At 41.6% G+C, this 22372-nt stretch overlaps 1 protein-coding gene across 2 annotated transcripts in view; it reads right to left on the reverse strand.

Moving 5' to 3' along the window:
• rai14 (retinoic acid induced 14) overlaps positions 1-15497 on the reverse strand; it is a 41854-nt gene extending 26357 nt beyond the window's left edge. For both annotated transcript variants that reach the window (XM_064942360.1, XM_064942359.1), the window contains exons 1-2: positions 15234-15497; positions 14559-14641 (exon numbers count right to left, since the gene is read on the reverse strand). In XM_064942360.1, the coding sequence (XP_064798432.1) occupies positions 14559-14594 (36 nt within the window). In that variant the 5' untranslated portion in view covers positions 14595-14641; positions 15234-15497. The remainder of the gene's footprint in view (positions 1-14558; positions 14642-15233) is intronic.
• Positions 15498-22372: the final 6875 nt, after the last annotated feature.

Raw genomic sequence — 22372 nt, forward strand, 5'->3', positions numbered from 1 at the left:
AGTCAAGAGGCTTTAGCACTCCCTCCCACACTAAAAACAAACCGGACCAATGCTTTGTGACTGACTCATGCACTCAGTTTCCTTCAGAGCAGCACGTAAAGCTGTCTGGCCTGGTAGGTAGTATTAATTCAGTTTTATTTGAGGGCCATCCTACAATAGAAGTGTCATCAAAAGTCAAGATGTCTATCAGACATCAGTATGTGGACGGTAGGAGATGGTGCTTATTCCATGGTGTCCTTTCCAAAGCTATTTCAAAGCCAGGTTTATGTTGAAGCTGTGTTATTAGTTCTTATGGGTTCTACCTGACACCGACACGTGAGCAGAGGAAGGGGACCTGTTGAAGAGACCTGCGACCTCAGGTATGCATAGATGAGCTGCAGAAAGAGCAGAGGGGTCAGACACTCCTCTACTCTATCACTATTTTGGGAATGTTGTAACAAAAACCAGCTCAAAGACAGTCCGGGAATACCAAACCTTACCCTACCCAACACCGGCAAGATGCACTGTTCTGATCTGGTACACACAGCAGGGTATGACACATTCATCATCTATAAACTCAGCTCACACACAACTTTCCACATAAATGTTTTTTTTTTTTTTTTTAATAAATACTGTAGTGTTTTTGCGGACTTTACTGTAGTATTCACTGTAATCTCTTTTTGCAGAATCTAAAGTCTACACTTAACTGTTGTCTAAAATTGGTAAAAGAAAACTATAGTACATACTATAGTAATTAATGTAGTGCTTTTGTGGACTGTTGTATACATTACTGTACTATTTACTACGGTGATTTTTTTGCGGATAATACTCTAGTATTTACAATAGTATTCTACAACATTCTATAGTAAGTACTACACATGATCGAAGGATACTGCAGTGTGTAGTATAGTATTCTATAGTCTACTACAGTTTAGTATAGAATTATGTAGTAAGTACTGTAGTATTTTTTTCACGTGGGTAAGTGGACAAATCGGTAAAACAAATCTGAAAACCTCCACGTGATTGGTTTCCAACTTTCCATACATGGTAATAGAGGGCATTTGGATTCAGCCAACTGGTTTTCTTTGAGAAACTCAAACTGAAAGCATATCTTACAGTATTAGATAACACAAGCCTAGTGGTAGCAATTAGTGAACACATGTTTCTTCCCTATAGAACTCTAGCTCCTAAATAGTGAAGGTGTTATACTGTCAGGATGATCTGACGTTGGTGTTGTATGGTAGATTATTCCTCTTATTAATATCAAGCTCAGGTACTGTGCATGCAGACTACAGTCATCTCATCTGAAGGCTGTTGCTGTGATCTATAGATAATGAACTGAAACGTGACATACTGTATACACTCAGTGGACAGTTTGTTAGATACACCCATCTACGGTAGTACCAGGCCGAACCCCCTTTTCTTCCATAACAGCCTGAATTTTTTGGGCCATGGAAACGTTGCTCAATTGGTATCAAGGGACCTAATGTGTGCCAGGAAAACATTCTCCACACTATTAGACCACTGCCACCAGCCTGTACAGGTAACACCAGGCAGGATGGGTCCATGGACTTATGGTGCTTACACCAAATCCTGATTCTGCCATCAGCATGACGCAACAGGAACTGAGATTCGTCGAACCAGGCAATGTTTTTCAACTCCTCCATTGTCCAGTGTTGGTGATCTTGTGCCCACTGGAGCCGCTTCTTCTTGTTTTCATCTGATAGGAGTGGAACCCGGTGTGATCGTCTACTGCAATAGCCCATCTGTGACAAGGACTGATGAGTTGTGCGTTCCGAGACGCCGTTCTGCACACCACTGTTGTACTGTGCCGTTATTTGGCCCACCTGTTCGCTTGCACGATTCTTGCCATTCTCCTTCGGCCTCTCTCCTCAACGAGCTGTTTTCGTCCACAGGACTGCCGCTGTCTGGATGTTTTGTGTTTGTAAACACTAGACTATGATGTGTGTGAAAAGCCCAGGAGGCCAGTCGTTTGAGGTACTGGAACTGGCGCACCTGGCACAGAAGATAATACCACACTCAAAGTTGCTCAGGTCACTCGTTTTGTCCATTCGAACGTTCAATTGAACAGTAACTGAAAACCTTGCTGCCCGTCTGCCTGCTTTATATAACAAGCCAGGTGACTCGGTGTATAACGTCTGAGAAAAATACCCTTTGAAGGCTCCTACAGATGTCAAATATTACATATACTACATACACTGTAGGAACAAAAAAAAGGTACATTGTCAAAACAACATTTCTAGTATTATGTACTCATGAAAATGACTGTATACTGCATGAATTTGTCCATGGGATGTGACTGAACAGTGGTGCTTACTGCTTACAGTGCTTTGTTTATAAATTGATTCATCCCTTTCTGTTGTAGCGCTAACTGAGCCGTGCTGGTGGAGGACTTGGTGACCTGCAGTTTCTACACAGCAGGGGCCAGGGGAAAGTAGAGCAGCGAAGTCAGCCCTGATATATACTGTAGAGGGCCCGGTGTGGCTGCTGGCTGTTAAAGTCTCTGTCACTATTTTTGGTATGCAGCGTAATGAGACACGGCTCTGCAAGAGATTTGGGAATAGCCAGTGTTATTCCAGTCGGCTAGGCTATCTCTACATGCAGCTAGCTGAGGATAAGGAAAAAGTCCAGCTGCAAAATGCAGCAGCTCATCACATGCAGTCTCCTGGTCATTGAATCTCTGATACAGTCAGGGGTGAAAGTAAGGCGGTACAGTCCAGTACGGCGTCCCGGCAAAATAAATAGTGGGGGTATGCCGTACTGGTAAAACTTGGGCTAATCACAATAACTAAAACAAAATATCAAGAAAACTGTAGGCTATTACACAACTTGTTATCATAACCGCATGTCAGAAAAATGTGCGAATGGATTCGAAAATGGGCAGTGATGGGAAAAGTACTCAATTGTCATATTTGAGTAAAAGTATAGATACCTTAATAGAAAGTTACTCAAGTAAAAGTGAAAGTCACCCAGTAAAATAGTACTTGAGTAAAAGTCTAAAAGTATTTGGTTTTAAATATACTTAAGTATCAAAAGTAAAAGTATGAATCATTTCAAATTCCTTATATTAAGCAAAGCGGACAGCACCATGTTCTTTTATTTTATTTTTTATGTACAGATAGCCAGGGGCACACTCCAACACTCAGATATTATTTACAAAAAATGAATTTCTGTTTACTGAGTCTGCCAGAACATAGGCAGTAGGGATGACCATGTGTTCACTTGATAAGTGCGTGTTCGGGCTAAGCATTCAAAATGTAAGTAGTACTTTGTGGGTTGCCAGGGAAAATGTATGGAGTAAAAAGTACAATATTTTCTTTAGGGGTGTAGAGAAGTAAAAGTAAGAGTTGTCAAAAAAATAAATAGTAAAGTAAAGTACAGACACCCAAAAAAACTACTTTGGTAAAAATACTTTAAAGTACTACTTTACTTAAGTACTTTACACCACTGAAAATGAGTGGTACAGCCTACGCTCTAAAATGTGATGTGGTTCCACGAGAACACTGACATTTTGCCACGGCAGGGATGAGTGGCCGACACTACTGAGCCGTGTGCAGACAACAGTGGACGCATTAATTCTGGCCTAATGACAATCGCCAAATGTCATGCCACTTTTTGGTGTTTTGTGTAACGGGTTGTGTTCATGAGACAAAAAGTAAAACATTTTAAAGTTAAAATTATAAATCTTTACGACAAGGCCCACAGAGATCCTCGTGAATTAATAGGGATTCTATATGTAATTCTATAATTAGGCTTATAAAAAAAAGTTGGTGCAAGCATTGCACACCTGTATTTGGGGAGTTTCTCCCATTCGTCTCTGCAGATCCTCTCAATCTCTGTCAGGTTGGATGGGGAGCGTTGCTGCACATCTATTTTCAGGTCTCTCCAGAGATGTTTGATCGGGTTCATGTCCGGGCTCTGGCCGGGCCACTCAAGGACATTCAGAGACTTGTCCCGAAGTCACTCCTGCATTGTATTTCGCTGTGTGCTAAAGGTCGTTGTCCTGTTGGAAGGTGAACCTTCGCCACGGTCTGAAGTCCTGAGCGCTCTTCATCAAGGATCTCTCTGTACTTTGCTCCATTCATCTTTGCCTCTATCCTGACTAGCCCCTGCCGCTGAAAAACATGTCCACAGCATGATGCTCCCACCACCATGCTTCACCGTAGGGATGGTGCCAGGTTTCCTCCAGACGTGAAGCTTGGCATTCAGTCCAAAGAGTTCATTCTTGGTTTCATCCGACCAGAGTGACCATCAGGGTCTTGGTCACCTCCCTTTCTGAAGGCACGGTAAATATATATTCTGGACTCTGACATTGCTCATTCTGATATTTCTTAATTTCTTAGTTTTTATTTTTTGGATTTGTGTATTGTTTTGTATTGTCAGGTATTACTGCACTGTTGGAGCAAGAAATATAAGCATTTCACTGCACCTGCGATAACATCTGCGAAATATGTGTATGCAACCAAAAAAATGTGATTTGAAGTTACAGACAGTCAGTGACAGACTCCTTGGTAGTGCAGCAAGGAAGTGAGCCAGACAAAGATAGTCAATAACAGTCAGTCAGTGTATAGTACAGTAAGGGAGTGAGCCAGCCAGCCAGATAGAGAGACCATAGCTGCTACTGTCAGAATGTGCAGGAGGGTAAACAGGGATTACAGACAAATACAGAGACACAGTGCAGCTATTTTAAAATGGTGTCAGTCCTGCTCTGGTCTGCTCTATTCTCCAACACCATTAAAAACCACTCACTCTGCACTTCTGACAGACTGAGGTCAAAGTCCACATTACCTTCCTGCCCATTAGGCCTACACTCCAGCTGGATTTCACATGTCGACTAGCCTTATTCACATTTAGTAAATAATCTATAATAAAGTTGTTGATTGGAGCCTGCAAAAACATTTCACAGTTTCAAAGAGAAGTTTCTCTGCATTTCCAAACCACATCCACAGTTCCCAGTTCTCTGTCATTTGAACCCAGAGGATGTCTGTGGAACTGTGGTTGCACCAGCATTACTTCAACTGCAGTAGAACGGAGAAGATAACAAAACATGAAAATACTGCCGTGCTCGAGAAGAACTAACCAAACAGAACACTGAACAATATCGCGTGACTGTACGGTGTAGTGCGATAGATGAAACGGACACACAGGAGACGGGATATTGCTGCAGTGGACTGTGAATGCCTTACCATTGCATTTGACAGATCTACAGTAGTGGACTAAGTGGAGCGGAATGCAATGCTCAAATTTCAAAGGGAGTGACATTCCATGGAATGGATCAAATTCAAAACCACTGTAATATGGGCGTGGCTGGATGCTGTGCCTCTGATAAAACTGCCATAAAACACACAACAGTAACCACCCCCCCCCCCCCTACTATTATCTTGCAAATGCTAGATAATAGTAATACACACTTACTTATATAGTACACTCACTCACCACACTAAAATGTGTATGTATCAGCCCTTGCACATAAGTCACACGAGACTCCTCACTGCTGCAGATGTTCACTCAAAACAAAATCTAGAGCAATAGCTAACTCGGTATACTGTATCCGGGCTGAGTCAGCCCCCTCCCTAAGCAAGGAAACACTAGCTACAAATTAGGCTACTGTCCATCAGTAGAAGTACATGGATCACATTAGTGAAGACATGGATCAGCTTGGGCTGGAATATGCTCTTTTGTCAAACATGGAGACAGATGATCAGTTTGAGTGAGGGGTTGTAGGAAGTTGCGATGTACTCAAACTAATGCAAAAGTTAAAGAGTATAAACAATTGAACAGATTTTCACTTGGATTTGGATGCGTATAAAACTAAACCATGACTAGCGACATCCCTTCATAAACCCAGAACTGAAAGAAATATTGTGTAAAATGGCCCAGTGGCTACCGGCTGGTCTGGGGTCTCTCTTGAGTCAGGGCCAAGCCCTGTAAAAACAGGAAACACTTAACATTATCTGGAGGGGATTGTGTGGCTAAATGACCATCAGGGTAAAGAAAGATGTGGGACAAACATAACCACCCTCTTCCAAGAGTAAACATTCAACCCTTATCTCTAACAGGTCTTCCTCGGGAGAACGAGAGGGGTGGGAACAGTTGTCCTCTGAGTAGTGTTCCCGAAAATCTGAGTAACGTTCCAAAATCAACTAATGAAACCTTTTCACAAAACTGTATCAATCTTGTTCGATTTGATCTAATGCAGGATAGGTGGGCCTCTTTTGATAGTTTGTACTGTATCAAGCTACACACCTGCAATACTTCAAAATTGGGATTTTCAACAAATTGGATGGTTTCATCTGCCTATGAAACTAGCACCATGATAGTCTCCCAACCTAAACCCCGGGGTACAGACAGTATGGTGTCAGCCCATAGGCAGGTTAAACATGTACCATCTCCTATACAATAGGCCAGTCAAACCTGTGAAAAGCATGCACTCTGCTCCCTAAATCACTACACAATGGTCTCTGTTCATAACCTGGCAGCAGGATAGCACAATGATAGAGAAACTACTCCCTTTTGGGCACATTACATGCAAAATAGACTATCTTTGCCATGAATTACCCTGACAGTATTTATTTTTTTAAAAGGTTATTATTGTAATGTTCCTGAGTGGGTTTTCCTCTGAACACCCCTGTCCCTGATGAGTCCGGTTACAGTATGGTGTACAGGGGGACCACTTTCTGTATGGGCTGTGAACGTCACCGGATGCCGCCGGTCAGAAACCCAACAGGTGAACCCCCTATCAATACTCTCTCTGGGACATACGTGACATCTCAAAAAAGAAGGCTTGTTGTCAAACCGGATAGTATCACATGAAACACTGGCAATCCCCATGGCGAATATCAAAACGAGTTTTGAACAGAACAGATATGTACAATTTCATCCTAATTGAGCAAAAGCATTTTTCTAACCAGCATGGAGAATTCAAAGAAAATAGACATGAATTAGGTGAAAATAAATGTTCACATCAAATGTTATTCCAAAATCTGTTCTAGACTCAAGTCCACTTCCTGTTCTCTGAGGCCCCGTCTCTCCAATAGAAAAAAACAAACCCAGACTGCAAAGTTGTAATTCCTTCAGCTACACTCAATGTATTTGTTTAGTTTGAGACACTTAATATTAGGAAGAAGAAAATCAGAAGACTGCCCCCTAAAACAGTGAACTGAGTATCCGACTAAAACAAACTGTTGATCCTCTCACCAATGTTGCCATAATAACAATAACGCTTAAAGCTGAATTTGCTAATTCATTCCAAAAGATTGAGTGATGCCTGTCAACAAAATATGTAGAGCAGAACTTATTTAGCCACAGGTCATGCAAGCACCTGGGTCTCCTCGCTGTACCAAGTATGTAATGATCCTAACTGTGCCACTCCCATTACAATACAGCAGGCAACTGGGCCAACATCATAAACACAGAGTTAATGAAGCTCACTGGGTCACACCAGGTTAGCATCACAGCGGTCCCTGGTGATAGCAGGGCTCTTTACTGGATAGCAGAGATAAATCATGTATAGGAGGACTTACTGCAGAACAGAAACAAACTACATAAGACCTACTGAGAATTGCAGATGCAGCATTTCTGGAAACTGCTTGAGTGTCCCACTCAACAAAGAGGAGGCCATCTTGCAAAGCTCTATCCCGGATGCAATTTCCTGAGGGCAAAAGTACACTTAGACCATAATCTGCAGCCCAAATCGTATAAATAGATTTGACCTGGGGGGGTATGGAGATTGTGAGAGGGAATATCTAGGTAAAAGACACCAAGAACCTAGTAAACATTTGATTACGAGTGTATGTTAAGCTCAACATGAAGCAGTCCATGGAAAGTGTGTTCCCTCAACTGTAAATACTGTGAAACAAGGCATGTACTTTCTACACAATAGTCAAGTATATGGGGTGTTCTGTTCTGGATTGCCATCCGAATACACTTTTCCATATGTAGACTTGTTCTCATTCCAATGCTCACAGTTGTGTCACTCAGCCAGCTTCTGGTATTCTCTCTATACTGTTACCGTGCCAACTATTCAAGGATTACTTCTCCACACAATAAGAGCAATGTACTGTATAAGTATACCTGATGCCTCTGGTATTCTCACTATCGTGCACTGTACTACCATACCGGGTCTGGTCTGAAGGACTTCCACTACGGCCTGCTGGTGAAATCATCAGCCTAGATTTACACAGAGACCACTTAGTGCAGACAGACAGCAACTGTAAAAGTCACTCTCTCTCTCTTCTCTGGACCCCCAAGGACAAGCAAAACCCAAGAGCCATGATTTTAATGTTTGGTTTATGGAGAAAGTTTTACACCGGAGCGCAAACTTGCCACAGGCAATACGGTTTGTTTCTCAGGCTCAGCAAAGACAACTGCACAAAACAAATGATCTGAGGAACAGCCGATGACCCGAGGTCTGACACCACTTCAAGTGCGTCCCTATGGGTATTGCCTGTCTGCCACCACACAGATGCATGTCTGTGTAGAAAGGGTGGCAAGTATCTACAGCATTACGATAAACAATGGAAATGTTCACTTCAAGCACTTCCTAACACAAAGCACATGCACAATGTCCCCAAAACAAGGCATCCTTTCTACTAAATAACAGCTGAAATTGCTTAAGCAATCTCAAAAAGGCTCGAGCAGTATACATGACTTTGAAACTCCAAACAGAATAAGGGATTGGAGACCACAGACAAATCAGAGTTAAACAAAGAACATATGGTAGGTTTCAGACAGACTTCCACTCTCAGACATAGCAGTAGTCTCGTGTTCTTTTCATACAAAATAGTACATTTTCACATGTACATTATTACCTCACAGTATTAAACCTCTAAACGTGTGTTGAATGTACACCCCCACATTTAGTCAAATTAACTTTATGGCCTATTTAGACTAGCAATTGTAGCTAGGAATCCATTGTGTAGACATCATGCAAAAAAATACTCGACTGTATATTGCCATGGCATCAATTACTGCTATATAAACAGAGGGAAGAAATTATCATTTCCACATTTCCTTTTGCGTCAAGCCTCTCAGTCCATCCTCTGGCTTCCCCATCGCCACAGTGCAGACTGAGCTTGGCCAAATTAACTTCACCGTTTTTCATCTTGTAAAGGTGATGAGTAGCCAAGGCAGGGGTACAGACAAGGGACTGTTGTTGGAAAGCATAGGTATGGGTTTGAGAGTAAGAACATCATGTTTTCCCTCACATGTGATCTTGGCGAAGATGCTGGTTTTCTGAACCATTGCAGTTGGTGGGGTAAGCACAAGGTTTATTACTGTGCATGAGTTTCCTTTCAGTTACGTCCCCAAGCCGAGGCCCTAAATGTTGCTTTTGATGCATACAGTAAAAATAAGCCCAGTACGAACACAATTAGCCTTTCCTGTTCAATAAATAAGCCCAGTACTAACACAAATAGCCTTTCCTGTTCAATAAATAAGCCCAGTACGAACACAAATAGCCTTTCCTGTTCAATAAATAAGCCCAGTACTAACACAAATAGCCTTTCCTGTTCAATAAATAAGCCCAGTACTAACACAAATAGCCTTTCTTGTTCAATAAATAAGCCCAGTACTAACACAAATAGCCTTTCTTGTTCAATAAATAAGCCCAATACGAACACAAATAGCCTTTCCTGTTCAATAAATAAGCCCAGTACGAACACAAATAGCCTTTCCTGTTCAATAAATAAGCCCAGTACTAACACAAATAGCCTTTCCTGTTCAATAAATAAGCCCAGTACTAACACAAATAGCCTTTCCTGTTCAATAAATAAGCCCAGTACTAACACAAATAGCCTTTCCTGTTCAATAAATAAGCCCAGTACTAACACAAATAGCCTTTCCTGTTCAATAAATAAGCCCAGTACTAACACAAATAGCCTTTCCTGTTCAATAAATAAGCAACATTCGACTTAGAAAGCTCCCCATTTCCAGAAACACTGAATGCCTGTTGAGAAATTGTGGGAAAAACAGTTATCCCTCACAGAAACACATTCATTACTTAGTTTCCTCTTCTCACTCTATGCATTATGGAGGCGCAACTAAGAAAATACCAGCTGAATCAGATGGACCAGAGGAGGGATGTTCTGCGAACAAAGTGACACAAGGTTGCCAAATTGTGACAAATAGCAGTATGACCTTGTCAGTGATCTCACTTACAAGCTTTTCACCTGGACTCCTTCAGGTCACATGTCATGCCTGCAGTAATGCAAGACGTCCTAAATCCAATAACTCTCTGCGTTAACTTTAAAGGGAGGCCTTCCTTTACATCTCTACTTAAGTTTCTCTCTCTCCCACTACTCTAGTGGCATTTCCTTCATCAGTGATCAGTGGACTGTATCATTACCTCATTCCTGGCGATAATGTAACCGACGCCACAGCCCGAACCCAGGAACATTTGATTTATTACCAGATTCTTTTTTTTTTTCATTGTGGCGTTCAAACACAGACAGAATTAGCACCGCGCTCTAAACATCCACAGAGCCATCCTATACCATGCTCCGGGTCAGCGTCAGCTCAACCTAGAATTACTGGGAGCAAGCCTTCTGTTATTGACCAAGTTCCACTACTTCGTCTCTGCTTCTTTAAACAACTGATAAAGAATCCCACGTGGTGCTAGTTTTAATAAACTCCACGTCGGTGTTTGGGCTGTCTCTGAGACCCCCCTCAGACAAGCCTCCGGATCTATCCCCCCCCCCCCCCCCCCCGCCCACACACACACACACACACCCCACCAGGCAGCCCAGATTAAAGCCCTCCTACACCGGTTTACTGTCACTGTCCCCCCCATTAAGAGGCCTTTCAGTAAGATGACAGAGATAAGAGACAGTGTGCGTGTAGCCTGCTCTGTGCTGAGATCATTCAGACAGCCGTGTTTGGTGAGTCGAGGATACATAATCCAGCACACGCATGAATTAGACACAGTCTGGAGGCTAGAGGGGATTGGAGGGGGCGGTATGTTGAGACAAGCCTTTGTTAATCCCTCTGGGCAGCCAGGGCAGGGTAATACATCAACTCCAGTGCAGAAGTATGGTAGTAGGCTAGAGAGTCTGTCTGGGAGGGAGAAGGGTAATGCAGGGACACGGTAGTATGTTGACATGACAACAAGATGAGCATGGTCACACATGGTTGTAATAGCTTCCAGTGTTGTTTACAATTTATCTTCTCGCAACCGGCCAGACCGTGGGTATTTTCAATAGATATACCACAATAATGACTGGAACAACCTCGAGTACACATGCCAATATCTATATTTCTCCAATACTTCAAATGAGGAATATTGTGAAATGTGTAGGTGTGTGTGTACAAAACTGTTCATGGTAACTCGGCCAGACCAGAAGGTAGCTACTGTAAACCACAGAGACCTTGGGAATAGGGATCTACAAAGACTCTAATAGCATAGTACTTCAGAGGCTTGAACTCCTCCCTGTCCCGCTGCGCCCAGCCAGTCTCATTCCCCTATGCTGCGCCGCTGCCAGATTCTATGATTGGTCACCTGCAGTTTGGCCAGGTCTCAAGCTCTCTCCTGATTGGATCTGTGGTCTAGATACTGCAGCTGTGGATTTCTGATTGGTGACTGGGAGGGAGCAGACTGGATATAACCTGGTTTCTGGGAATGTGCTTGGCCATTAGCCACAGAGACTTACTGAGACAGAAAAAAAACAAGGCTCTCACTTTTGTTGCTATCGCCAAATGGGCTTAGACTAAAATGCTAACAATATTCACAGACACATACAACAAATACACACAAAAAACATTCATCAGCTCTTCTCCTTTACCACGACCTTATAGCTAGACACTGTAAGACACCTGCTGCTGATAGTTTACAATGGCTACTTTTTTTAACCAGTGAAACTTGTTTTCTTACATGGCTCACTTGATATAACATTTTTCTTCATGCAACGTTAAATCTGTTTAATACCAAGCTGGGAAAGCACATTTACACCACCTGGCCCTGTCAATACAGGCCTGCTAGATGATCCAGTTCCAATTTGGGTTGTGAAGGCGCTTGCGTTCCGTAAAACAGCATCAGGTCAACGGAACTGTGACCAACCTGTATGAGCCAATTGCAACACAGTCTAGCCTAACCAGTAAGACACAGTTGCAGCAACAGAGGCTAATCTGTAACAGAGAGTTGCATACATACTAGATGACTAGACTCAATGAAGGTGTCAGGTAAGGACAGGTCTATAGGGGATTACTGGCTAGTCTGAAAAATATGCACTTGGGCTAGAAGAAACAGGGGAGGAGGTGCAGAGGGAAGGATAGATGAGACTAGGATGTATGAACTATAATGACATAGCTGGAAGTGCTGGGCAAGACTTTTCACTCATAATCACTGTAGACACAACTCCACTCCATTCCTAAACATTCTTAGCTGAGTTCCCTGTTGTAAGAGTGATTGACTTGAATGCCTATTGCAAATAGATCATTGTAGATTAAGAAAATCCCGAGAGACACATTTAGCATTGATTTGACAGTTAACATTATCGTAGTCCTTGGATAAAATAGCCATTACATTAAAATGACTTTTTGGCAAATGGCTGACTACATAAAACGATTTATATACTGGCATTCCAGGTCTCCTTGTTTTGTAAAAGAATGAATGTCTGGCTCTGGAATGAATTCCACCACAATCTCAGGCTACCACACAGCCCTAAAATAGAATCAGGAGGATATTTTCTTTCTATTGCCCTTGATTAGCTTGGTATGGCTGAGGGAAGAATGAATGTGGTCTGTGGAGCTAGCTGATCCACAGTAATCCCACTACTCTGACATATGAGGAGGGTTTTCTCAGATTGTATGAGAGGAAAAGTCAAGCCTCATAATGGCACATGGTTCTGGTATTGACTTAGGTTGTCCATCTAAATGCCACATGGAATATGTACAGGCCGATAGCTCAACTTGAGAACCTCTCATGAGCCTCTTCTTAAAACTGGTAGTAGCATGTTAAATTCATAAGATGGGATCAATTGTATACTAAACCAGAATTCAACAAAAATATTATATATCCGTTAATAAAGAAGGCAAGTCTACGGCTGGTTCTGATGGTTTTTTCCCCCCTGAGTGAGCAGTTTTGAACGTTTGTTTTGAATGTATTCAGTCCAAGACTCTACCACTCTACCACCAGTGAACGATGTGTTTCTTGTGAGGATGAGAGTAGTGAACCGGGTCACAGTTTAGGTAATTTTCGATCTACTAACACTAAGGCAACCAGTGGAAAGAGTGAACTGTAGCCAATCTTGAGGACAGAAGAGGAATTTTTAAAAGCAAAAAAAGTGTGAGAAGTGATTAAGTGGGTGTGAAGTAGATGGTCACAGAGATACAGACCGACTGTTCCTAAGCAACCTAATGTGAAAAACACCCACGGGTTGCAACTCCCACTGTTAAACTACATTCATCAGCAATAAGCCATGGTTATGTTTCCCCACAAAAGCATCAGATCCACGACTCCATTATCCATGGCATTAATATTTGCATTTAGCCTCACACTTTTATAATTACAAGCTAATAGAGGTATCTAGGTTAATAATTTCCCATCAGATTTGCATAATGCAAGAAAATATACCTTCCATGTATGTCCTATGATTTAAGGTGCACGACAAGTGCTAAACACAGACTACTTTTCCCACAGATAATCCCCACCTGAAACAGTTTTTGGGCCTCTTGGCAACTCTTTGTATTCCAGTGACACAGGAGGACTCATCAACTCTTAGTATTCCAGTGACACAGGAGGACTCATCAACTCTTAGTATTCCAGTGACACAGGAGGACTCATCAACTCTTAGTATTCCAGTGACACAGGAGGACTCATCAACTCTTAGTATTCCAGTGACACAGGAGGACTCATCAACTCTTAGTATTCCAGTGACACAGGAGGACTCATCAACTCTTAGTATTCCAGTGACACAGGAGGACTCATCAACTCTTAGTATTCCAGTGACACAGGAGGACTCATCAACTCTTAGTATTCCAGTGACACAGGAGGACTCATCAACTCTTAGTATTCCAGTGACACAGGAGGACTCATCAACTCTTACATATTTCAGTGAATGTATTCTGCATTTAAATCCTCTGCCTGTCAATAACATAGGAACGGTTCTGAAATGTAAATTGATTTATGAAAACCCAAACTTGAGTGTCCTACTCCCTGACTTTTGGACTTCTCCCCAGCTTCCTGATTAGGTACGTACTCCTCCGAGATGACGGAGGTAGCCAATGTAAAGTGTCTAAAATCGCCCCCCCTTCATGGCCACACTCTGGCACTAATGCTGTCTGATACAGGTCACCGTGACGACCAATGAGTCATACTCAGTGGAAGCTGCTCACTTCCTGTAGGATCTTTAGAATACTCCCTGCCTGGAAAAGTCACACCCAAATGATTCAGTCACAACTATGGAGAAACGACCTGTTATTGAAATAGCTTTACGGCTGAGAGCTTCATTGCTATGACAGTCACAGAGCCATACGGATGAATGGATGAATGGATGAAAACATTCTGTCAGGTAATAACATACCACCACCACCCAACCCCACTGACAAGTGATGCATGTTCTTACGTCGCTCTTCCTAAACTTTGCTTTAAGGCTCTTCATGTTAAACCTGGTCCATACAGTTTCCCCCCACTTGTCCAGGAGAGGCTCTGAAACCAACAACAACAAAAAATGCATCGTTACACATCTTACACTTTTAATAAGCCGAACTGCTGAAAAAGCTAACTCTAAATAGTATTTAAAGTGCAACAGGGCGAGGCATTAACAAAATTGTGAAAATGTAACACTTTGTCTAATTACATGTTAACTTATTTGAGAGTTAGCCCTTATTAGCATTAATATTATGTAACTGTGTAATATTAACAATTTGCAATAGAAACGTGTCTTGCCCTCTGCTCATTATTCTAAAGGCGCCATAGCCTATCCAGCACTAATGAATGAAAACAAACTCATGGGACTGAAGTTTTTGGCTGCTACAAAGTATCAAGCGAGCGCTCAAGTCCCATGGCACGTTGGACGTGATTTTGAGGTTGTCTACAGTAGCCTGTAGCAATAGATTACTGAATATAATGGCTACATTAGTGCACAATGTTCAACGGCATTGTTTTTTATTCTTTTTTATCCGATACATTTGTTTCATTCAACCAAACTTGCTCGTTAGCGAAAGATACGAACAGCTAGCGAGCTAACAGTTAATTCACTCTAGCATAAAATTTGTAAATATGAACACTGGACACTTACCCTATAAAAGTTGGACTCACAGAGGAATAGCCTGCTCTTGATAGACTACAAAACCTGTTCAATGCAGAGTTGACTAAATTGTCAGTCGGTAGGAATCTATTCAAATAGCATCGACACATAGAAAAGGAGTGGCTAATATGAACAAATAAGACCACCAAGATAGGCTATGCTGGCTTGGTTCAGGCAGAATACATTAAAAGTTGGGCTATTCAAGTCCCTGTCGCTTGACCGGGAGCTCTCTGATTGTTCAACGGGTTGAAAGGGTGACGTCAGTCTTCCCTCGTGACCAAACTCTTCTGCATATTCCCATTCATGAATAAACATTTGCAATGCAATTCAATTATAGTCTTGCTTTTATTGCAATTACAGGAGTAAAAACTGTTTACAACACCGACATCGGGGCGATCACACATCTCTACCATTGTAGAGAATAAAAGCGTCTACACAAAATCACACTACATTTCTGCAGATTAGTGATGGGCATTCCGACTCTTCTCAGTGAGCCGGCTCGTTCGGCTCAGCTCACCACAAAGAGCCGGTTCTTTTGGCTCCCAAACGGCTCTTTAAAAAAATATGTTTTGTATTTTTTCAATTCAGTTTGCGATAGTATGACTATGATTGGTGTTAAAACAATTCTAATTGAAGTATTAATTGAAATTATACTCCACCTTAACCAAAACGTATTTAAAAATGCATTGGTTTGTTATGAAAAAGGAATGCTATTAAACATTTGCATTTAAAGTATAACTTTTTTAATGAATATAAACAAAGTGCATACAAATCTAACCATTCAAAACGAATACAATCTGAACAGCATAATATAATATTGCACCATATCAAAGAAAAATAAATAACAATTTGCAAAACTGCAGCATCCCACAAAGTGAAATAAATGTAAAAAAGAAGGATGCTATTACACATGTGCATTTAAAGTATAACTTTCTAATGTATATAAACAAAGTGCATATAAATGTAGCTATTCAAAACAAATACAATCTGAACAACATAAAAATATAATATTGCACCATATCAAAGAAAAATAAATAACAATGTGCAAAACTGCAGCATCCCACTTAAAACATTAAACTGGTCCCTCTTTTCTCTCTCTTCTTTATTGCCATGTTATAACCAGCAGCACAGAGCAATGCTGACCATATTTTGCTTTTATAAGAGATTTGCATTCAGAAATGCAAGCCGCCTCACTTTCGAGGGGCTGATGCGGTTTCTTCTCTCAGTAATTATTTGTCCCGGTTTTGAGAAGACCCTCTCAGAGGGAACGGATGTGGCCACTGTGCAGTCTCCCTGTCATGACTTTAGTAAGCCGTGGGTAGACAGAGGCCTTGTTCTTTCACCAGCTCAGAGGATCTGCAGATCTTTGGAGGCGGGTCTCCTACAATTAGGATCGGACCTCCATTATGACATCTGCTGAGGGATTCCTTCGTGCTGCATTCCCAGTTGCTCTCTCGTCAAACAGCATCCAAACAGCAGACGTTTGTGGCACTACTGCTGGTGCTTCTGCTCCATCTGATCCCTCTTCTTCCTGTTGTCCCTGCTTGCTGCTGGGGTTATTCTAAGAAGAGCCTAATCATTCTCTCTGGCATCACTGAAGGCTAACTTCTTAAGCCTGGGGTCAAGTGCAACAGTTTCTGATAGCACTTGATTATATTCCATTCTGTGAAACTTTCTGTCCATTGATGAACATAGGGTGTCCACCAACTCTGTCACATGTCCTGTGGTTACATTTGCTTGTCTCTGGCAGCTGGCTGTGATAGGCTGCAGATGCTTACACAAGAGTATCATTTTGTTCATGTTGTGTCTACTGATACAACATTATTTAATCAAGTATTATACATATATATATATATATATATATATGTGTGTGTATAATACTTGATTAAATAATGATGTAGTAATAACTGCTTACTGTACCTCTCTCCACTGAACTCCACAGTAACCTGCTCAAAGGGTTCCAGGACTCTGTTCCAGGACCCCCCCCCCCCCCCCACCACCACCACCTCCCATTCCTCTTGGGTCAAAGCATCAACAGGTGCATTGACAAAGGCTAGGGTAAAGATGATGGCATCCTTTGACTCGAGAAACCGCTTCAACATGTAAAATATTGAATTCCACCTTGTAATGCCGTCTTGTTTAGGCCTCAGCTTAGACATCCCCATCTGGCGTTGTGTAGACTTTAGTTTTTCAGCACCTACTATGTTCCTGTGTATAATACAGCTGCTTTCACTTTGTCCACAGTGGGCTTCATCACCTTCAGAGCATCTCTTACAATCAGGTTGATTGTGTGGGCAAGACATGACATTCAAATTCTCATGGCTTTGGTCATGTTAGCTGCATCATCGCTAACTTAACAGACCATTTTTCCATCTACTTGCCATTCTCTGGCCACTCTCAACAGTTCCTCTGCCAAGTTCTCTGTGGTGTGTCTGTCGCTGAACTCATAGCAGTCCAGAAGACAGCTAGACATCGAAAAATCTTCAATGAAGTGACATGTAACCGACATGTAAGAAGTGGTTACCCTTGATGTCCAGCGGTCAGCGGTAAGGCAAACTGCAGTAGCTTTTTGGACTCTTTCCCGCACTGAAGCCTGTGTGCTCTCGTACAGTTGTGGAATAAGTGATTTCGAAAGGGTGTTTCTGCATGGAATTGTGTGCATTGGATTTAGACTATTGCTATAATTTCTAAAACCATTGTCCTCCACGATTGAAAATGGCTGGAAATCGGTGGCAATCATTTTAGCCAATGCAATATCAATTTGGCCTTGTTTTTTACAGACATAGACGTTTGGCATAAACTGGTTCATAGAAGACTACGTTGCTGTGGGTCGCGGAGTAGGCCTACTTGACTGAGTGGATCCACCACTATCACTGGCAGGCCCGCTAGTTTCTCAAAGCTCCGCTCCAGCTAGCTTCGCAGTTGGGTGCACAGTTCGCATTTGCCTGTGTAGGTTGTGTGTAGAACCGGCTTTATATGAGATTTTGTTTTGGCAAATTCTACACTGTGCTCTAACGTTGTCTACATTATTAAAATGCATCCAAATGCTATTGTGCTTCCAACTCATTTTCCAGCTGTTGTTTTCACAGCTGTCCTTACTCTCTCTCCTCTGCTGCTAAGTGTGTGACGGTGAGTGAGTTGGCTCGGCTCTCCCTCACGCATCTTTGGTTCATTGGTTGACACTGCGTGTCTGATTGACAGGAACAACAGGTGAGTCTGTTAGTCTGAGCAGACAGTCAGAACGAATGTGTGTGCTTGAGTATTTAGGCCTATATTATTTTATTTATTTTTTAGTTCTTTGAATTAGTTCATTCTATTCATTTAAATCTTTGAATTATTCATATCTTCATTTTTGTATATATTCTTTTTATAGTCTCGGCTCTTCTGATATGCAAGCCAGCTTCCAACGTTCACCTACAAGAGCCGGCTCTTAGAGCCGACCCATCACTACTGCAGATTCAATTTCTGCACTCTCTTGAAGGCTGCGCCTCGTGTTGGAGCACAAAAATAGCAACACTCCTGTCTGTATAAACTCCAAATAGACTTTGTAGTATAGTTGGCCGGGCAGTCAGTGCTGTGCAGTTCTATCTATTTTTCTGCTTTGCCCACCAATGCACATCTTTTTTTACTTCTGATACGGTTGGCTATGTCTGCTTTGATGCTCTGTCTATATCCCATGTAAACAACTGTGATATGATAACTCTCTTCTCCTCAGCAGCATGGTTTATTACAATCACAAACATTTAAAAACCATACTTCAGGGCATTTTGAATCATCCATGAATCCATGTTACAAAGACATTTGGCTGGATTAATGAAACAACAAAAGCTGCCTTAAGCAGTGGTAGCCTACATCTGTCGAAATACTAATCCACGTTGCCATAGGCTTTCACCGGCCTGGTTATGTTGTATATTTACAGTAGGCCTATGTCAACTGGAATGTTAATACTGTGATGGAACACTTCCTATGGGTCCCCACGACCAGGACTGAAGAACAGCCTATCCCAGACCCTACCTAACCCCAATTTTGTTTCAGCATGTTGGAAATTGAGCCAACTCTACCGTGAAGACTACCGGAGGAGTATCTCAATCATGATGTAACGGCAGTGAAATATCTTCCACTGAGGGTTTTGTGGCAAAACCGTCGGAGATTAATGAGGTCATGAGCAAAAAAAAGAGATTGATGTGTGTAGATCTACTTATTTTATCCTATTTCTTTAACTAAAACTGTTAACAGCGATGGGACATTTCTGCACCAAAACTTTCCTTCTATGCACCTTTTTCTTGTCAGGTCTGGCATTCCTCACTCAAAATCATCTATAAAACATGCCATTAATTTCAACTAATACTCACCCTGAGATTGCATCAATACTGCAGTTGTGTGATGTTACTCTGTGTGAGGCACTTTCTTAAATACTTTGTCCAGTAGATGGTGATAATGCTCTGTAATTTCCTCTCTACTCTCGTTCATCAGTATGGCGCTGAGGCCTGTGAGTCGTAAAGTGCGAGATGCTCTGCTCTGGAGATATATAACCATTGTGAACATAGCGGACCTGGCTATTAGATTGCCACTCTCTGGTCTCCCTTGGCTCAGAGATGAGATTGCTTGGCTGAGTCATAGTGGGCTGAAGTATGAACCCACAATTAGGCTTCTACTCTCTGATTGAATCAACTGTCAGACATGTTATGTGTTTCTCGTACTTACATTGATTGAAGCGTTTTACTTTGACATGACACACCCACAGAAAACGATCTCATGACAGCACAGGAGTGAGCTCTAAAAATGGTATTGAATTCCCTATATTTTTATCTTGTTATTTTTCCCAATTTCCCCAGGTTTTTGGGGCATAAGATTGGTACTGAAAGTTGCAATCCTCCAGCAAAGACACTTCTGCTCCCATGAGTCTCTCCTCTCATTAACATTGTCATCCTCTTCATCCATCATTAGTCTGATGTCAGTGTTATAGTATTTTAAAATCAAGAACATCTCTATATTAGTTTTAGAAATAATGGTAGCCAATGAGAAGTGTTGTTGTTGAAAAACTTTTACGTTTTACTGCATAATTAAATATATTTTGCAGACAGCACAAAAGTGAATAGTTGTTATTGTGCTTCTCTTTGCTGTGGTCTTTGCAGTTCATTCTTGCCCTGTGACTCTTTACATATTTGTATAATGTGAATGTGTGCTGTGCTGCACTTACCGAAGTATTTACATGGTTTCAACAGAGGGCATCCAATGCTTAATGTTTAGCTCAGCTTGAGAATGCATGGAAATTCTTCACACAATTTTTCAGTGAAACATGCATCCTCTAGAACAGTGGCGATTTTAGCATGTAAATCTTGTTGTGGCAAACACATTTTTGGGGGGGATACATGCCAACAAAGTCACTACACAACACAACACTAAACAATACATGAATTGCACTATAACGGTAACAAATTGTGCCCACAAACTTTTAGGCCCTACATAAAGCTGTCCCAACAGCAGTCCCAAAACCGTACCACTGCTACACCTGGCTATCAGCGGAGCCTTGTCTGGCAGTGAAACAGTTAATTCAGCCTAATTTACTACTCTTAAAAAGAACATAGCTGATATGATTGACTTGCTGAAATAAATATGTTTTCTACTGACAATTGAGATGTACAAACTATGGCATAAGAGGACAACAAGCAGATAAGAGGCAGACAAGCAGATAAGAGGCAATCCGTAATTTCGATTAAGACATTAATGAGCGAGCTAGGACAAACGTTGTCAATATAACTATTTGTTCAGCACTTTTTGAAATGTACAGCGACAGAATTCAGAACATGGGCTGTTCTTACAGCATTCTCCCTGTACATCAAGTCAGAACCATAAGATAAATCAAGGGGGCATATAAGCAGACAATTAAAGCTCTTACAATATTCAATGATTACATTTATTTAAAACAGGTTATATGCTACGTGTGCACCACCAAGTCAGAACAGTAGGCAAAATTAAGAGGGGAAAATGGACCAAATTATTAGGGTGAGGCACATGGGCTACTAACAGCTTACTACACAAAACACACTTAGTATTACTTTCTTAGCTGCAGTATACATATCTCCCTGGCATGTTACACATTTTTTGGACTCACCTTGTTGTGCTGTGCTCACTTGAACAGGAAGGTCCTTCGTGGGCAGATTTTGTCATCAAACTTTGTCATCAAAGTTTGTCATTCTCTGGATTTATGGTGTGTTCAAGACAACTGGGAATTCGAGAAAAAAACAGGAGATATATAATGACAGCAGTGACAGCAGTGATCTTCAGGTCGTAGCTCTAGAAAGAAACCAGAGTTTCTGACTAACAATTCCGATTTGGATGACCGTTCAAAATGTATTTTCCCAGTCGGAGCTCGTTTTTTCCCGAGTTCCCAGTTGTCTTGAAGTCACTGAAATCAGATTTCCCAGTTCTGAGTTTCCAGTTGTTTTCAGCACAGCAGAAATTATGCTAGATTTGACAGCATGGCCAATGTTGAATGTTTACCATTTTAAGCTTGGAAACGAGACCCTTAAACCCAGAATTGGGACCACACACCCACTCCACTGAATAGCAGGCTATGGATTGCTTTGCAATGCTTGCAGTTAGCCACTGATTACCTCCAAACCACTCATGTTGAATTTGCAATTTCCACTTTGTTGTGTAATGTTTATGTCCAATGGCCGATGAGCCCCGATATGTTTTATCTATAATTTCTCTTCATTATTTATTTTCAATTGACAAGGATAAAAAATAATTTGCCAGTAGATTGTCGACTTGATTCATGATGATGACTGCTAGCTAAAATGTTCAAAGTATCAGTCCAATCAAAGCTACTGTAGATATAACCTGATTTGATGTAATTTTATCTGTGGCCAATGACCTTGAGCCTTCTTGGATGGGCACTTCTAATGTAATTCTATGGCAGCACCCAAGGGGATTGAATTTTTGACCTCTACCCTTAATTTTGGCAGTGACGTAGTGTCCCCATGAGTGACAGAACACTGAGCCAATCACAGCCTAACTAGAGAACATTAGCAACCCCTACGCTCCGTATTTTCCGGTGGCGACCCCACCACCACAGAAACACCTGCATTTTGGAGCTGTCTTACTCAAGAAAGCAAAAAAGAGAC

The sequence above is a fragment of the Oncorhynchus masou genome, chromosome 28 (assembly GCF_036934945.1).
Source record: "Oncorhynchus masou masou isolate Uvic2021 chromosome 28, UVic_Omas_1.1, whole genome shotgun sequence".
NCBI classification, from domain to species: domain Eukaryota; kingdom Metazoa; phylum Chordata; class Actinopteri; order Salmoniformes; family Salmonidae; genus Oncorhynchus; species Oncorhynchus masou.